Genomic DNA, 17,575 nt, shown 5'->3' with positions numbered 1-17,575 from the left:
ATTAAAAAATAATTATCTCAGGCTCTTTTGTTGAAAAATGTCTGACACAAAGCTTTGCACACAGTTCATGTGGAGCTGTTGCAAATGGTGCCTGGTCTGGCTGATCAGAATTTGAATATTGCCATACCCCGAAGCGTCTACATGCTACTGGGCCAAAGACCGCTTTGTAAGCTCCTGTCAGTCAGATTAGCGATAACTAATACGATCATGTGAGCTATGTGAAATATTGTACTTTCTTACATGGAGATCGTGTTAATGGTTTTAATTATGAAAATACTAAGCAGAAATCATATGGTTTACTCAAGCCAAAATGCTCCCCGTACTGTACTATAGACTGTACTATAGCTTCCTTGGTTCCTCTGAAGCTTTACACTGTACTGCTGTTGCCTCCAGGGTTCCAACATGTTGCATCAAGCCAAGAGTAGGGACTGGAAATAGGCAAAACTCAGAAAGGGTTCCTTTCCCCTCACACTGGAATCAAGACAAATAAATCACTCTTAGATAAACGTGTGCCATGTTTCTCTTCAACCTTGTGATGATGCCATCATAAATTCTCCCCCCAAATCAAACCAGACAGAACTGGTCTGGGAAAGAGCAGGTAAGCGTTATTCGCATGTTTTTCTACATTGCTACAATCCTGATCCCCGCTGCAGGAGGCAGTTGAATGTCCTGCTGTACAATGCTGGTCTAGCCATCACCTCTGTCATCAAAGAAATGCAATTTAAGCATGCGATGCATCATCTGACCCACTTATTCCTCCTAGTCAGGGTCCTAGGGGGTGTTGGCGCCTATCCCAGCAGGCCAGAATACACCCTGGACAGGTAGTCCATTCATCGCAGGGCACACACACACACACACACACACACACACACACACACACACACACACACACACACACACACACACACACACACACACACACACACACACACACACACACACACACACACACACTCACTCACTCACATACTCATACCTATGGACAGTTTACACATTAAGACTTTCCAGTTAACCTAACCTGCCTATCCTTGCGCTGTGGGAGGCCAGGGCGAGATAACATGCCTGGACACTGAAGGTAACGCAGTGTAAAATGAAATACCGAGGTATAGCACCATCTATTGGTCAAAAAAAAAAAACCCCGATCAAACAAACATGTTTGCCAGTTTCTTATTTATGTGAGAAATTTCGTTTTCCCTTTCTGTGCATACAACGACCAAATGCATATGCTTCTCTTGTGTCCATTTCTGGAGGATACTCAATTTGTATTACATGCTTATTACTGGTTTAGAAAACTGGGCGACACTTTTTAATTGTTAAGAAAAAGTATGAATAACAACAATACGAAACACAGATACACAGCAAGAGGATAAAATTACATAAATATCTAATAAACAGTACGTAATTTTACTATTTTAGCTTTTTTGTTCTTTGATGTGAAAATTGTTTTGATGTAGACTACTGCTTGGTTTCTTTATTAAAGGTGATAAATAAAGGCTCATTCAAGGGAAATTTTAAAAATGATCAAATGAATTATGTATTGATTAGAACTATTAACTAAACAGTCCAGTAGACACTCATACAGGCATTTGATTTGGCATAATTGCATGACGTCATATACACTCGACATATGAGAACGAAAGGACCTTATTGCGCAGGATTCCGTCGTCGGGAGGAGGGCGAATTTCGGGGTCAGATTGGAGCAGTAGGTGTTTGATATTTAAGGGATAAAATTGATGGCTCTACGGTTTACTCGGTTATTAATCCCTCCGGGTATATCCGGCTTTAGAGCAGGATCTACGGTGCTCACGGTAAGACCTTGCTACGTGCAGTCTTAATGTTCTTTGCCGGTTGGTCTCTGCAGTTTAACTTAGCGATAGCAATGCCTGTACAAGGACATCAAAACAAGACCCTAGCTACAGGTTACCCTGTGTTAGTTATCCACTCCTGCTGCCGGTTAACCAGCAAGCAGGCCATGTATTTGGGCCAACTGACTCTTCGGTCGGACAAGTAAATAGTATTTGGGATGTCATGGAGGGTATATTTTTGTAGGCTAGCAAGCTCGTTATCGATAGCTAGACCTTCATTTAAAACGGTTGACTAGCTAGATTCCCACATGCACCATATTGACATAACTGTATTTCGAAGCCAGCTAGTTTTGAGGTGGCTAACGTTCGTTGGTATGTGTATGGATGCTTAAATTCACTCGGTAGCCAGCAAGCTATCTTTGCTGGGTGGATGTAACGTAGTTCTGTGAAGTATAGCAAGCTAGTCGGTGCTATTTGACACGTTGAACTAACGTACTATACAGCAAAATAACCAAACATCCAACTCTGTGCGTTCTTGGTAAAGCTGGTATTTGGCTACTGTATACCACGTTTCGTGTGACCAATTATGTATAGAAATAACCGTCTATGTATAATAATAAAGTCTCATGCAAAACTTGCTAAACTGCGAGATGTATCGGTTATCTTCCAGGCCAGGATCCACTCTGGTGTCCCCAGCAACCTGCAGTATGGGTGGTTGGCTTACATGCTGGGCGAGAGGACCACCCCAAGGTTCAGCAAAAACAGCAAGATCATCACCGTCGATGGCAATTTGGCTTCAGGGAAAGGGGCTCTAGCGGAAAAGCTGGCGGACTCCCTGGGTAAATACCAACATGCATACCAACCGTTAACTAAGCAGTTATTTGGTCCCACTGTTGCTGTTTGCTGATCGTAAGAACATAAATAAAATAAAAATAATAAAAAAAATTTAAAAAAAACACCTGTTGCATACGCTTTTCCGGCACTCCAGGTAATAAAACACGTCAGCTGACTGTTTCCATTTCAAGCACAAACCTGCAGTACCTCAAACTGTTAGGCATCAGGAGTTGTATTATTGACATCCTTTGGACTTGTCGATTGCTTTGGTTTGGACATTTTCAGCGTTATTACGCACTGGACAGTTTGCATCTGCTGGTGCATGTCGAAGTCTCATATTTCCACGTGTCCATTTTGAGTTTGCGCTTTTAAGGATTGAGCCCTTGTTATCAATACAGGGATGCTGTACCTATCTGAGCCCGACGTTAACTACGTGAACAGAATGACAGGAGAGAAAGAGCTGCTCGACACGCGCTTCAATGGGAACTGCAGCCTGGAGAAGTTCTACGCTGACCCCATGTCCCCTGATGGGAACTCTTACCGGCTGCAGTCCTGGATGTACCACGTCCGGACCCTGCACTACGCGGATGCCTTCGAGCACTTGCTCACCACAGGTAGAAAAGCGGCAGCGCGTCAAGTGCACCTGGCGGTCGAGCTGCACGTTCACGCCTGTTTTCCGTTCTGGTTCCTCAGCAGAATCCCTCCCCCCTATTTCGATGCTGACTGAAAACACATCATTTCAGACGATACCTTAGTCCTCCCTCCTGATCCCCACCCCCCCTTTCTTGTCTCACCCCCCCAAAGAAAAAAATAAATAAATAAATATATATATATATATACACACACACACTCACACACACACACACGCATACACACATACATTGCCCTTACAATGACTGTTGTCTTTTTGCTTAGAACTGCCCTTCATCTATATTGTTCTTGTTGTGGATTTGGTGCTTTAACCTGTGGAAGAACCTATGCACTTTTAAGTCGCTTTGGATCAGATGTTTTTGAATGTTCTGTGCCAATTTTAAAGCCTTAAAGGTACAATAGGTAAGGTTTTTTGTTAAAACATTCATTGAACATATCATTGAAAAAGGCTCACAGACTTGTTGACTCGCCCTCTGCCTGTGTTTATAGTCCTTAAATTCAGGTTTCAAAATGTACTGTTGACGGCCCGACACTCAAAACATTGAAAATTGGTTCTAATTGCCACAGCCGATGTGTTGGTTGAGGTGGTTAGTAGGTGTTTGTTGCTGCTATTCCTCTCTTTACCCTCATAAGTCTGAAATTACCTTTTGTTCCTTTAAGCCAGTGGTTCTAACTCCTGGTCCTGGAGAACCGCAGGGTGTGCTGGTTTTTGTTTTCAACTTATCGGCAACCAATTCGGACCTGAGAAACGGGCGGGGTTAACTGTGTAATTAACTGCTTTAATTAATAAATTAAGTGCTGCATAACAACAAAAGCCAACACACCTTGGGAGGAACACTGTCTTAAGCCATTCGTAAGCCGTCTGTTCTGCGCAGACATTGACCAGGCAGAATTATGTACCAAACGTTTACAAAATTCTCCACTCTGGTTCACACAGGTCAAGGAGTGATCATGGAGCGATCCCCATACAGTGACATGGTTTTCCTGGAGGCGATGACCAAACAAGGCTACATCCGAAAGCAGTGTGAGTGGGGAGTTATAGGTGGAGGAGTGAGAGAGGAGGTTATGGGTGAGGCAGTGATTGATGGTTGCAGTGGAACAGAATGAAAGCCAAAGCTCTTTGTGAAGAATTTATCTCTGTGTACATTATGTAGAGCTGGGGCGGCCATATTTGTTTCTACTCTTAATCATTTCATTGGCCTAATCATTTATCTGTAATTTTACTCGCATTCTGTGATATGAACAGAAGCGGATATATATTCTTGTCTTGTAGCATCTTGTCTTGTAGCAAGTAAATCTGTAATGGTGCATATGGCCAATTAGCCAATCTGCATATATGTAGAGGAACAGGGACTCTACAGCGCCCACATGAAGAGTGATCGAGTGATATAGTGTAGTGGTTAAGGTTCATGACTGGTACCCGCAAAGTCGATGGTTTGAATCCAGGTTCAGTCCCATGATAAAATCCACACAGTTGTTGGGCCCTTGAGCAAGGCCCTTAACCCCACATTGCTCCTGGGGGAATTGTCTCCTGCTTAAACTAGTCAATTGTAAAAGCTTGAGCCAAATAACATGTAATGTAATGAGTTGAACAGAGATTCTATCCCAGCTGCAGTGAGTTTGATTCTCTTTTGTCTCTATTCTCTGTAGGTGTGGCGCACTACAACGAGCTCAAAGACATCAGTATCTGCGAGTTCCTGCCCCCTCACCTGGTCATCTATGTGGATGTCCCGGCTGAGGACGTGCACAAGAAACTGTTGCAGACGGGCAAGGTGGGCCACGTCCTGTTACTCAGGGGCGGGGGGTGTTTTGTTGTGAAATAAGTGAATGTACAGTACTGGGGGGGGGACATGTGACCGGTGCAGAAATGCTGTCTGCAACTGGAACAGGTTAGAAGAAGAAAAAGAAGATATACTTTATTTAACCTCTTTTTAACCTATCTTAGTTACTTAGCAACAGTGGGACACCTGAGAAGCAATGTGGGCTTAAGGGCCTCGCTCAAGGGCCCAACAGCTGTGGAGGTCTTATCGTGGCTACACTTGGGCTTGAACCGTCAACTTTCTGGGTCCCAGTCATGCACCTTAGCCACTACACTACAGGCTGCGCCAAATCTGTTGCCGGTCTGTTCCTTGCAAGCAGGCCCTTGTTTTTTTATTATTTTTTTATCCAATTTTTTCCCTTTTTCTCCCAATTTGGTAGCCAATTGGACCCCTTCTGATTCAATTAGAGCTAGTATTAGATACACCGCCCACACCCCATCCCTCGGCGGCCGGCAGGAGAGCAACACGCCTTCAAGCCGTCTCGTCTCACAAATCGTGACCGTGATTCCGAGGCGCTCGAGGTGCTTGTTTGCGCGGCGATCTACTAACCCTGCCAAGTCCCTCCCTCTGGAGCAGCGAGCCAATTATTGCTGCTCCAAACTTGGCTTTTTGGCAGGACCGAGAATCGAACCCCGGTCCCCGGTATGCAACTGCAGCAAACTGCCACCGCAAGTCTGCTGCCTCTTAGCCTGTTGCGCCACCGCGGCTCGTAGCAGGCCCTTGTTAAAGCAGTCTTGTGTTTGGAGTTGGTAGTTTGAGCTGAACTACACCCCCCACCGGTTCAATTCCCAACTTGCACAGTACCTAACCGGGCTTGCCTCAGCCTTTCAGTTAGCTGAGATCACAGCGTCCCGCTGCTTGCCTGTGGCCCTCACACAGTCGATGGGGTGCCCGCACGTTTGCCTGTTGAGTTGCAGGTGCCTTCCACTGTCTTCGTATCTGTGAGCTTAAGTTACAAACTTCAGTGTGATGAGAAGTGGCAGCTGATGTTCCCCGATCCAGAGTAGAGCACACGATTCCCTGCTTTCTTCTGAAAGGACGACCGAGATTGCGAGCAGGATTGCACTTGGAGAGAAGATGGGGAAACGTTCATGAAATGGCTGCAGTGAGATTATTATATTGGTAAATTTTTAAATGTTTTGTCCATATATTTTAGTAATTGTTGCTGATAGGTTCCGAGTTTGTCACACGTCAAACTTGTTGAGCTTGTGCGCGAGATGGAAACATCTGGAAAGGTCAGTGTACTGCTTCATTCCAAAAGGTCAGGAAGGTTGTAGGGTACAATGGGAATGAAAGCAAACCCAGGGACAGTGTTTGCTTGGACGCATCAGGCATTTGTTAACCAGCCTTTTCGGGCTGTTGAGCCTGCCTAAAAGTTTTGCAGAGAAAAGCTGGAGAAAGGAGGAAAACCACAGTTGGCGTTTCTGAGAGAATACAATTTAAAAACTGGGCTCACTTCCCCGCCAGTTAAGGCCTCTTATATGGGGAATTGAGGAGAAAATGTGATTTAAAATGACATTATTAAATGGGACCATCTGATAGAAAATATTAAAATTCAGAGTGAGCCGCTCCAGAGCATATTTTGGCAACATAGTCTTCATTGGGGCGTAGTCTTCTGTTTAAAAAAATAAAATAAAATAAAATAAAATGTTCTCTTTATTTATTTATTTTTATTTTTTTGGGCCCCATAATCAGCCAATCTTCTTCAAGAGTAATGCAGTAATTTTGTCGAGTTTGCGCCTTGGAGGGCTTTCAAAGGGAGGAGAACTTTCCGTTTGGGGAGTTTAATTCTTGGGCTACCTCTCGCTGGGCTCTCTTTCCCGGGCGAGGTCTGAGAGAGTCACCGATGGGCTGCGCTGTGTCACTCAGGAACACTCTGAGAAGGCGTCTGGTGCTCCGCTTCTCACAGCTGTCCTGAATTCCTGCTTACCTCCGAGAGCTGGCCCGCGTGTTCCCGTAATTAGCAGCAGATGTGCGTATGTGTGCGCGTGTACAAATGACCATGCCTTTATTAGTGTGTGTCTGTGCGCAAATGATCGTTCCTGTATTGCTGTGTGTCTGTGTGTCTGTGTGTGTGTGTGTGTTTGTGTACAAATGATCGTTATTGTGTTTTGCTATGTTTGTAGTTGTGTGAGTGTCTGCGTGTGTGTGTGTGTGCGTGCGTGCGTGCGTGCGTGCGTGCGTGCGTGCGTGCGTGCGTGCGTGCGTGCGTGCGTGTGCGTGTGCGTGTGCGTGTGCATGCGTGTGTACACACTATTGTTTGTGCAGAAGAGGGGGAAAGTGTGGGTAGACGTGGACCCGCTGGACGCGTATGGCTTTTTCCACAGCCTCGTACAAATGTTTTCGACTCCGGACGATGAGTCACACTCGGGGTTTTGGAAACAGCCGCTCTCGGGCGGGCACGGGAGCATTCCCCGACAAGGTTCCACCTCGTTGCCGGGCCTGCCGCTACGAGGAGGGATCATTAGCCGCGGTCTTCCGCAGCTGACGGGAGATGGACGCCGCCTCCCGGTTTCTGGCCGCAGCGACGGCTGCACGCTGCTCTGATTTGAGGCAGATTTATTCGCGACCTCGCTGTACCCCTGCCTCCGCTTTTGGTTATAGGCCTCTCCATCTCCCGTATCGTTTTTCAACCCGTTAAAACGTTTTCTTGATCTAACCAGACAGTTTGGCGAGAGGTTAACAAGACCACGTTTATTTCATTTGGTTTATTTCTGTGTGTGTGTGTGTGTGTGTGTGTGTGTGTGTGTGTGTGTGTGTGTGTGTGTGTTCATGTACTCATGTTTGTGCAGTGTGTTGCAGTAATAAAAACAGCTGTGTGAATGAAGTCTACTGTTGTTCCTCTCTTGGCCTACCTGCAGGACATCCCTTTGGCCTATCTGAAGAGCATTGAGGAGTCCTACAAGAAGAGCTTCCTGCCCAAAATGACGTAAGAGAGAGGGGATTTATGTTGTGTTGTGTGTGTGTGTGGTGTCTGTCCTCTTTAACCCCTTATTCGTGGATGTGACCTGCATCTTTACAGACAGATGCGACCTGTGCGTTACCGTTTTTCAAGACTCAAGAAACCGTGGAAATGCGTTATGATTCCTAGGCCTTTCTATCGGTTGTCTATATGGGGTTTTAGTTTTTAATTGGTGGGTTAAGGTCTGGTCCTGTTTGGATGTTGGCCGGTCGAGGTAAGAGAAACTCCCCACCTCCGGTCTGGCTCCTTAAAAGTCCTTGAGCCGCTTCGGAGTGGGGGCTGGCCACCTCTCTCGCTCGCTCTCTCTCGCTCTCTCCCTCTCTCCCTCTCTTCCTCTCTCTCCCTCCCGGCCTGCAATAACAAACCTCCGCTCGGTCCGCCAGCCAAGCCGAGCGGCGGAATGCGCACTCACACCAGACCGAGAACGGGAACCGAGGAGAAACTGCTTATTGAAAATGTGAGACGTGGAGCGTTCTCCTCCCTTCACCTTGGAATGCTCTCCGTCAACAGTCTGCTCATTTAAATCCAACCTTTACTGGAAAAAAAGGTGCTGTTCCCAGTTAGAGTTCGCTTCCAGGGGTTTTTCTTTGGATAATATTTCAGTTTTAGTGATTGTTTTTGATTGGCCTGTGACCGATTTTGTGTGCTTGTGGCCATTGAAAGGTTTGTAACCTAAAGCAAGCAAGCATTATGTGCCATCACAAGAATACACTTCTGATAACTTGTTGATAACTGATAACTTGAGCTTGTTCAGTGACGTGTACTGCCTCTGGAGACAGTACGTGTGTATATTACCCACTTATTCTTGATGAAATGTATGTTTTCATTTTTTATTTATTTATTTATTCATTTGTTATTTTCAGTTTGAACCATTTCCTACATCACATGAAACCTGAGACCACGGTGTTCTGGGAAAGAAGTACCAGAACTAAATTAGAAACTATTTATGTTTACTTACAATTATAAATCCCCATTTTCATGTTGTGCCGTTTCTATTTTAACTGTTCATATGTACACTCTCTGGAAACAACATTACTGTCCAAGCTACTTTGAAGTTAGATGAAGTATATATTTTTTCACTCACAAACTGGGCCAATTAAAAGTGCACACAAAAGTTTAAATAATATAAAAAGAAACCACAGTAAGTGAACCATCACTTAAATGGTCTTTCTTTTCACATGAATTCTACTCTGTGGATATTTTTGCCTATCGAACTGCGTTTGGACTTTAGGCTTTTGGGAGCCTGGTAATTGGATGCTGTGCTTGTTAGATCTGAAAGAGTGACTGAGCTGCCCAGTTTCAGAACAATTTACATACACACCAACAGGTCAGTCCTCCCATTACTCTGTTAAAAGCCACTGTAACGCAGTACAGATACCAAAAATCTGCACACTAACATTTCCACAACACTGTTGCAGGCCCCAGTGCCTGAACATAACATTTGTTGTTGGGGTTTCTGTAGATTTAACGTCAATGCTAATTGACGTTGACTTCGACTTCCCTTTGTTTTTGTTCCCAGTGACCACTGCGAGATACTGGCCTATGACACGGTTCAAGCACAGGATATTGAAAAGGTGAGTCAGTTCCTTACAATCTGTGGAGTATTTTCCCCAAACCGCATTGCTCCCTTTGGTACATCTGAAACCGTTGTTATTGAAAGTGACGCTGCAACATATCTCATGTAAGGTATTCAGAAGCGGTCATGCAAGCAGGGTTTTCAGGCTTTTTAATCCCAAAACGTTCCTGAATACTGCCTAGATAAACAAAAAAAAATCATTTGAATGTTCATTCCTGTAATTTCCTGTAATCTTTTTTTAGTAAGCATACTTAATTGTGTTGGCCTACACCACTGTTAGGTCTATTATTTTATAGTGGGCAGAATGTGCACATCCAATTTAAATCTAATAATCTTCTCTGTGAGATGTTCAGGGTCAAATATGTGATAATATACAACGCTATTACCATTACCATCATCTTCCATATTTGTAGAATTAATTGTAGATTTCCGGATGTTTTTTTTTTTTTTTTCCTTCAGCAAAGGCAACCATAAATTGCCTGTAGTTTCCCTCCTCGCACAATTTAAACTTCCATTCCCAAGCCCACTAGCATAACTAGGTAGAAATGTGCAATGCATTCTGGAAGTTGCAGTCTTGGTGTTCTGCAGCCTGCAGTTTGTTGGTGACAGTTAACAGGACTAACCTTCCGTAACCCAAGTGAGGTAATCAGCGGGGTCTCAGCCACTAGAAAATGGCTGTGCACGTCGCTGTGAGGAAGTCTCTCCCGTTCATTGTTGCAGGCTGTGGAACAGCTGGGAACCCTCCAGGGAACAGTTATTTTGGTGATTTCTACTCTCCCTCAATCTGCATTTATTACCCATTCCAAGTCAGAGCCAAGTAGATAGCCTGGCGGACGTGCAAAAGTCATTTTTATATGGAAAGGGCTAAATTTGCCTCATCAAGGCTTCTTTGATTCCCAGCTGAACAGTTTTTCTACTTGTTAATTCTTGAAAACATTTTGGGATGTAAACTTATGGCCTTCGAGCTACTTTTAGCAGGTTTAACGATGGATTTGTTTGACTGTTGTGGTAAATGTTTTTAATTAAGCCTTTTAGAAATCCATTACTTTTTCTTTTGTAAAATGCCTTTCTTTGAACTTGCCTCAAGTTTCCTTGATTCATCTTTTCAAGTTACTTTCAGGTCATAGGGGTATACGGCTCAAAGGAATTGGCACAGCACTTTCTATTGTGAAGTTAAACTAAAAATAAAGCACGTTCGTTCGTCATTTCTCAATGCGTACATTGGGGGCTTCGGGCCTGGTGTAGTCGGGACGGGGAACACCATAAATTCTTTGCTCTGGTGAGGGGCCACACCTCCACCCAAGCAGATTCAGATCCAGACATCTGGTGCCCCATTTTGGGCCCTTGAGGGCCAACCCATCCACAGCCTGTTATTCTTAGCACTGGTTCTTAGGGCCTGGTGTTCTCTCACTTGGCAGGCGGTCGGCTTGTTCATCTGCAGCTGATTACGGCAGTGCTCCTCCCCCCCCCCCCCCCCCCCCTTCCCCCCACATTCACATGAGAAATGGGCTGGCGGAGCCAAACTAGCATGGAAACCAGTGGCTCCCCCCTCCTCCCCCAAACACACACCTCACACCCTGAGAAAATTGCAAACTAATGTCCGGGCAGTTCAGCAATTACCAATTAAAACCCAGTTGGCTCTGAACGGAAGGTTCCGGCTCTGGGTAACAGGCTTGGCTGCGTGTTTTAATGTGAAAGGGTTGAGTTGTGTGGCAGTCGACGGTCGGTTTGTTGTTCATGGTCGCACAGACCCTACCTTGAGTGTTCTCGGGTGTTTCTTTCCCGTCCAGGTAGTGGAAGACATAGAGTACCTCAAGTTTGAAAAGGGGCCGTGGCCACTGCAAGACGACGTCTCCTTCCACCACTTGCGAATGCTGTGAGTGTCTTCTGCAGAACTGTAACACTTCCTGGTCTTGTCTCACATCCCTTTGCTTGCTGACAAATGATCTTATCCAGCAAATGATCTAACTGCCGTGAAAACATAGTTCAGTCTGATTTTGCTTCAGCTGAATAATCAAATTTTCTCTCAGTCAAAAGGTGCCTCCATTGAAAAAAAACCTGAGTTTGTTACCTTCTTTATCCTCTGTAGATTGATAGAGAGAGAGAGATCATTGAATTTATATAGCACTTTTCTCATACTCAAAGTGCTTCACAGCGATGAGGGAGAAGCTCGCCTCAACCACCACCAATGTGTAGCACCAACCTGGGTGATGCAATGGCAGCCATTTTGCACCAGAATTCTCATCACACAGTTTGAGAGGGAAATGTATTTATTTTTTTTTTAGCTAATTGAATCAGCGGATGATTAGGTGGCAGTTGGAAAGAGCCTGGCTGGGAATTTAACCAGGACACCGGGGAACCCCCTATTTTTTGAGTGTCATGGGATCTTTAATGACTACAGTGAGTCAGGGCCTCGGTTTAATGACTCGTCCGAAAGACCGCAGTACTTCCTGTTTGTGTGCACCTTCTCGGTTTCCATGTGCGTTCCTCCCTTTCCCTAGTTCCCCCCTCATGCCCCCCCCCCTCCCATAACAACCCCGTTTTCCTTGGGTTCGTCTTTACCAGACGCTCTGAATCCCAGCTGAGATGCATTTCAGTGGCTGCCATTACAGCCCCTACCGTAACTGGTAAAATATTATTTCTGGAAGGAGCGTACGAAGCCCTTCCCCTCCGCACCTGATTCCAATTCCATACACCTTCGCAGCGAGCGGATGATTGACGGGCGCGCTCGACTTAAACGATGTTAACCAACCATCAAATTGTACCGGGCGACCGTACGGTCGGAGGTCCGGGCTAAGGCATGCGCTTTCCTTGGCACGCCGCTCTCCGGCGCTCTGCTGGGACCGGGTTAAAATTCAGCTCGGCGGTTTGGACCGAGCCCGCGGGAAGATGAACCCGGGACCGTTCGATAACCCGGATCGGGCGGAGGTCCGAATACCACCTCGCCGCACGCACCGGGCCGCTTCCCAAACACGAGCGCGATGAATCTCAGCGCTCTACCTCCCCTCTCCTCATAACCAGATACGTACCTAGCTCCAACGTTCAAAGCGGGCTCGGAGATTAATGGGCCACTTTACGGACTGAGTAATGGTTGGAGTGGAGTTGCTCGCGTTTTTAAAGAAACAGCTTATCGAAGGCCTGGGCTCCTGGGCCATAAATTCCCTGATCGATGCTTTTGTGATGGCCCTGGATATTTTTAAAAAACCTTTTTGCCTATTGGCTAGAATACTGGTGGGATTATGAACCTGCCCGTATGCGTGCGCGAAACTGACCCTGGCTGACCTCTGCTGTCAGTTGAATTTGCGCGTTGCGTATCGTTACGGAGTTCGCAGTTTCTCTCGTCCGGACAGATTGAGCCACACCTGGACTTGTGTCTGGAAGACCTTAGTGTGACTGTAATATTTCAAGTGATTGCTCACTTTACCCTCACTCTGGTTTTCAGCTTTAGTGTATGTGTTCGATTGGCTCAGACAGTTATGTGTAACTGTAAAATAATATATACCAAACTTATTGGAAAAGGGGTTGCTGCACAAGCTGCTTTTCAGAATTTTTAGCTACTTTTAGAATTAATATATTTTGGAATAAAAGGTCACGGTAAGTGTACTTATCCCTTGAACTCCCTCTCCCTCTCCCTCTCACTCTCTCTCTGTATCTCTCCAGGGTTGAAGACAAGCAAAGGGTTGCTAGCCTCACGTGCACCGCTGATTTCCTGCCTGAAGTGACAATCGGGGCTCACGAATATGACGAGACCTACCACGCCTACAAGTCGGTACGTCATCTCGGTCCAACTGCGGGCGGTTCACGCTAAAGCGACGCGACGTGCTCGTATTTCCTGTCGTGGGTGGGGTGGTTAATGCAGTCAGCGGCTGTGGGGCTGAGCCTTGTCGGGGTGAATTCTGGGGCATGTAATGAGCTTACGGGGCGTGAAGGAGAACTGAAGACCCCCACCCTCCCTACTAGGGACCCATCCTCTCAAAATATGTCCCTCTTGTCTACTCCCTCCTGGGGCAGACTTCTTTAATGCAAATCCCAAGTCTGTGATTCAAAGGAGGTGAATTTAGAGTCCTCCGCCATGGAGAGCCGTCCCCGTTAAGACTGGCTTTCTCTTCACGGTATATTTTCTCTTCTCAGATTCTTTTTATATGATGGTGTGTAATAATTTTTTTGAAGTATAATTTGTTATTTTGGTAATGCTTTTATCCAAAGTGACTTACAGTTGATTAGACTAAGTAGGGGACAATCCCCCCTGGAGCAATGCTGGTTTAAGGGCCTTGCTCAAGGGCCCAGCAGCTGCACAAATCTTACTGTGGCCACACCGAAGCTTGCACCACTGACCTTCCGGGTCCTTCATGGCTGCCCCATGTTTGTAGAACTGACTCAGAACACTGCTGGTTGCCAAGTCTTCAGCCCTCCAGAGCTGGTGCCATACGGTGTTTTCCGTCCCCTGCTGAACTCGGTTCAGATGGCTTATTCTGGCATACCAGGGCGCTGATGGTACTGCTGCACCCGATGAACCCTTTCTCCCTTCATTCATGCCTTCTGGTCCTGTTTTCTACAGGGAGCCGTGGCCCCCTGGGGGTCCTTGAAGGTACTGCCCCTTGGCCAGACTTGATAGGCAATGACTATGTAGATTGGGGAAATATTTTAAAAGCTAAAACCTTTTTTAAAACTTCCCCTGGATGCCTTTGCACATAGGTGGGGGTCCCTGCATCAGAAAAGGTTGAAGCCTTGTCATCGTCCTTCACAGTGACTTGAGTGTAACTTCGCCTGTCTGTATCTGGTGCCGCTTGCCCAACGATGTTAAATGGTCTTGACTAAAAGTTTCCACCAAATGACGGTAGCTGTAATTTGCCCTTTGGCTGCTTCTGTGACTTTGTTTGGGGGGGAAAAAAGATTAACGCCGGCTTACTCAGGGGCCCGCCCCACCCTCGCGACTGGCCGCTACGGTCTCCGGCCCAGGGTTCGGCGAAACCGTGCCGAGCGGGTGGTCCTTCCTAACTTACGGGAAAAACACTTGGCTGCTGTCGCCAGATAGCCGAGCGTGGAAAAACACAGGCGCCCTGCCTGCCAGGGAATTTCAGCCGTGGAGTCTACCCAGCAGGCCAGGATATGGCTGAACCAGAGATACCTCCGTCCCCAGAGCGTAGAGGAGGCATGCGATCCGACCGTCAGCAAACCCTTTTACCACAAGAGGCACCGCAGTGCCTAAACGTCTTAACGTCCCTATTTATTGGCCGTAAGAAAGGGAACGACACCAGTCGATTTGGTGTTTTAACGAATTTGATTTCCCAGCAAGTCTGGATTGGCGGGATGGAAAACTGAAGCAGATTTTAGGCTTGTTAGTTTTCCAGCAGGAAAACGCAGAGGGCTTGTATTCCTTAGACTGCTGTTATGGCAGTATTAATACAATGTAGCCTTCAGGTTTTCACTTTTATTGTTGTTTTTATGGTTTTTATGTGTTTTTATTTTCAATGTGTCAAATGACACATAAATGGTAGCTTGTAATCAGCCAGGGTTGGCTTCATCTGAGGGGAATCGGGTGCTGATTATGACAGTGGAAATCTCTCTGGAAGAGAATCTGGACTTTAGCCCAGTATCCATAAACAAAGTACACTGCATCTCCAAAAATATGAACCCACATATTTCAGAAAACCCTGACAAAAAAGCTATTCTTTGCCAACTTATCTATTGACCATGAAGAGCTATGATATTTTCAGTGATTGCCTCAGACATGGTGGATAAGTTGTCTGAAACCCTCCCATCTAGATCATGCTATTATGTGTTGGAATACAGTGTAAAAAGTATTTGCTCCCTTCCTGATTTCCTCTATTATTGGATGTTCACGACACTGAATTGATTCATATCATATTTAGACAAAATGTAATCTTAAAATAAGAAGTAATATTTTTATTTCATTCTTCCTATTTCATCCTTTCATTCTTCCTATTTTATTTAAAAAGTTATCAAACACCTACAGTATGAGAAACATTGACCTTTTACATAGCATAACATGGCATAACATGGCATACTATAGCACAACGTAACGTATTGTAATTTTACATAAGATGATAGTCTGTTATACTGTACTTCATGATTGATGGGTTGGTTTTACAGACTAAGATTAAGTTTAGTCTTGGACTAAATTGAGTTTTGCATGGAGAATCTGTATTAAAAATAGAGTTTAGTCTAGGACTAGGCTTAATCTGTGTCTGTGTAACAGACGGCTTCTGAGTTACTGTAAAATGAAGTGGCTACAGACTGCTTCCTCCATTTACTTTCTGGTCAGTCGCGCATTTAGTCCTTCATGTTACAGAAAACAAATGGGTTTTTGCACGTTTTTTGTAGTTTGCGGTTTTATAGCGGAGGTGGTAGTCGGAGGATAAAACACACCCTGAATTCTGAAGCACGCAACACATTGACACTATTCACACCACAAATCAGACAGAAAGGAGCTCTGCTGTGCCCTAAATCAACCTCGCTCCTCGTAATTCAGCCGGGGTTTTTGGCAGACGCCTTTCTCAGGCCTTCAAGCAGATGCTCATACCATTTTTATTACTCGAAAATAAAATGAACGGCGGCGATAAATCCTTCGGCGGCAAGACCCTCGCTCTTGCCGGGCGGCGGTGAGGGTGAGGCGCGTTGATTTGTGGGAAGGGGGAGGATACGGGCGGTGGGGTGGCGTGGTTAGCACCTCATGCCCTGTGTAGCTGGAGCTGGCCTCCCTGCCTGCTGAGGTCCCCGTAGCGCTCGCCATTCCAGCGGCCTTGTTAACCACTTACGGGCGGATGCAACCTGCACGTTACATCTCCCTTAACAGACAGATGTGACCTGCACGTTACATCTCCCTTAACAGACAGATGTGACCTGCACGTTACATCTCCCTTAACAGACAGATTTTACCTGCACGTTACATCTCCCTTAACAGACAGATGTGACCTGCACGTTACATCTCCCTTAACAGACAGATTTTACCTGCACATTACATCTCCCTTAACAGACAGATTTAACCTGCACATTACATCTCCCTTAACAGACAGATTTAACCTGCACGTTACATCTCCCTGTACAGACGGATGCGACGCCAGCGTTGTATTTGATGCGTATTTGATGCGTATTTGATGCGTATTTGATGCGTATTTGATGCGTATTTGATGCGTATTTGATGCGTATTTGATGCGTATTTGATGCGTATTTGATGCGTTGTTTCAAGCCGCATGACCGTTGAAATGCATTGTGATTCCTAAGCCTTTCTATGGGGCGTCTTAGTCCATATCGGCTTAAGACTTCCATGAAAATTGAATGTGAATGTTTGAGCCTCCATCGGGCGGTCTCTTCTTTCCCCAACAACGCTGAATCATGTCCCAAATTCCCTCCACAGCTTCCGGGTAAGCGGTATGCCCCCGGGTACAACGTGGACGTCGGGGACAAGAACATCTGGCTGAAGTGAAATGCTGGCAAAGTCCTGCGCACCAGTAACCACGGAGGGGCACGACGACGGTCATAAACAATCCACTTAATAAAGAAACAACAACAACGTCCCCTTCACCGGTTTATCTGCTGTAAGGAAAAACCGCTTGGGCCCTTGATTGGATCCAACCAGCGCTTCCTTTCCTTCTGTCCAGTTATATGTATTAAAGAATAAGTTATCTCATTAATTGTATACTTAGAGAAAATACGAAACTTTATTAAAAAAGAAAGAGAAGTGTGTCCTTGAAATTCATCAGCTAATTTCTCTGGTAAAATGTGATGACGGCCGGTGAGGCCAGCAGGGATTTGAGAAATGAAGTCTTGATGGTTTTCGTATTTTAACATGGGAGGATAATGGAGTTGAAGTAGGGGTTGTGCACGTTAGTGAACTTGCATGTCTGTTACCAAAAGACCCTCCCTTTTACCGTGTGCTGTCCCACTGCAATTTAATTTCGACTCG

At 45.6% G+C, this 17,575-nt stretch overlaps 1 protein-coding gene across 2 annotated transcripts; it reads left to right on the top strand.

The window, feature by feature from the left end:
• The first annotated feature begins 1,601 nt into the window (after positions 1-1,601).
• On the top strand, positions 1,602-17,353 carry ndufa10 (NADH:ubiquinone oxidoreductase subunit A10). 2 transcript variants are annotated; one of them, XM_061235028.1, is made up of 10 exons: positions 1,602-1,702; positions 2,476-2,644; positions 3,038-3,253; positions 4,228-4,314; positions 4,941-5,062; positions 7,972-8,039; positions 9,592-9,646; positions 11,439-11,524; positions 13,309-13,417; positions 17,027-17,353. In XM_061235028.1, exons 1-10 carry the CDS (start codon positions 1,628-1,630, stop codon positions 17,093-17,095), a joined length of 1,056 nt encoding a protein of 351 aa, XP_061091012.1. In that variant the 5' UTR covers positions 1,602-1,627; the 3' UTR covers positions 17,096-17,353. The 2 variants fall into 2 exon arrangements, with proteins under 2 accessions (XP_061091012.1, XP_061091011.1); XM_061235027.1 differs by having other exon boundaries at positions 1,633-1,808.
• The last annotated feature ends 222 nt before the right edge of the window (positions 17,354-17,575 follow it).

Source organism: Conger conger, chromosome 3, assembly GCF_963514075.1.
Source record: "Conger conger chromosome 3, fConCon1.1, whole genome shotgun sequence".
NCBI lineage: Eukaryota > Metazoa > Chordata > Actinopteri > Anguilliformes > Congridae > Conger > Conger conger.
This window is presented reverse-complemented; position numbering and strand designations above follow the sequence as displayed.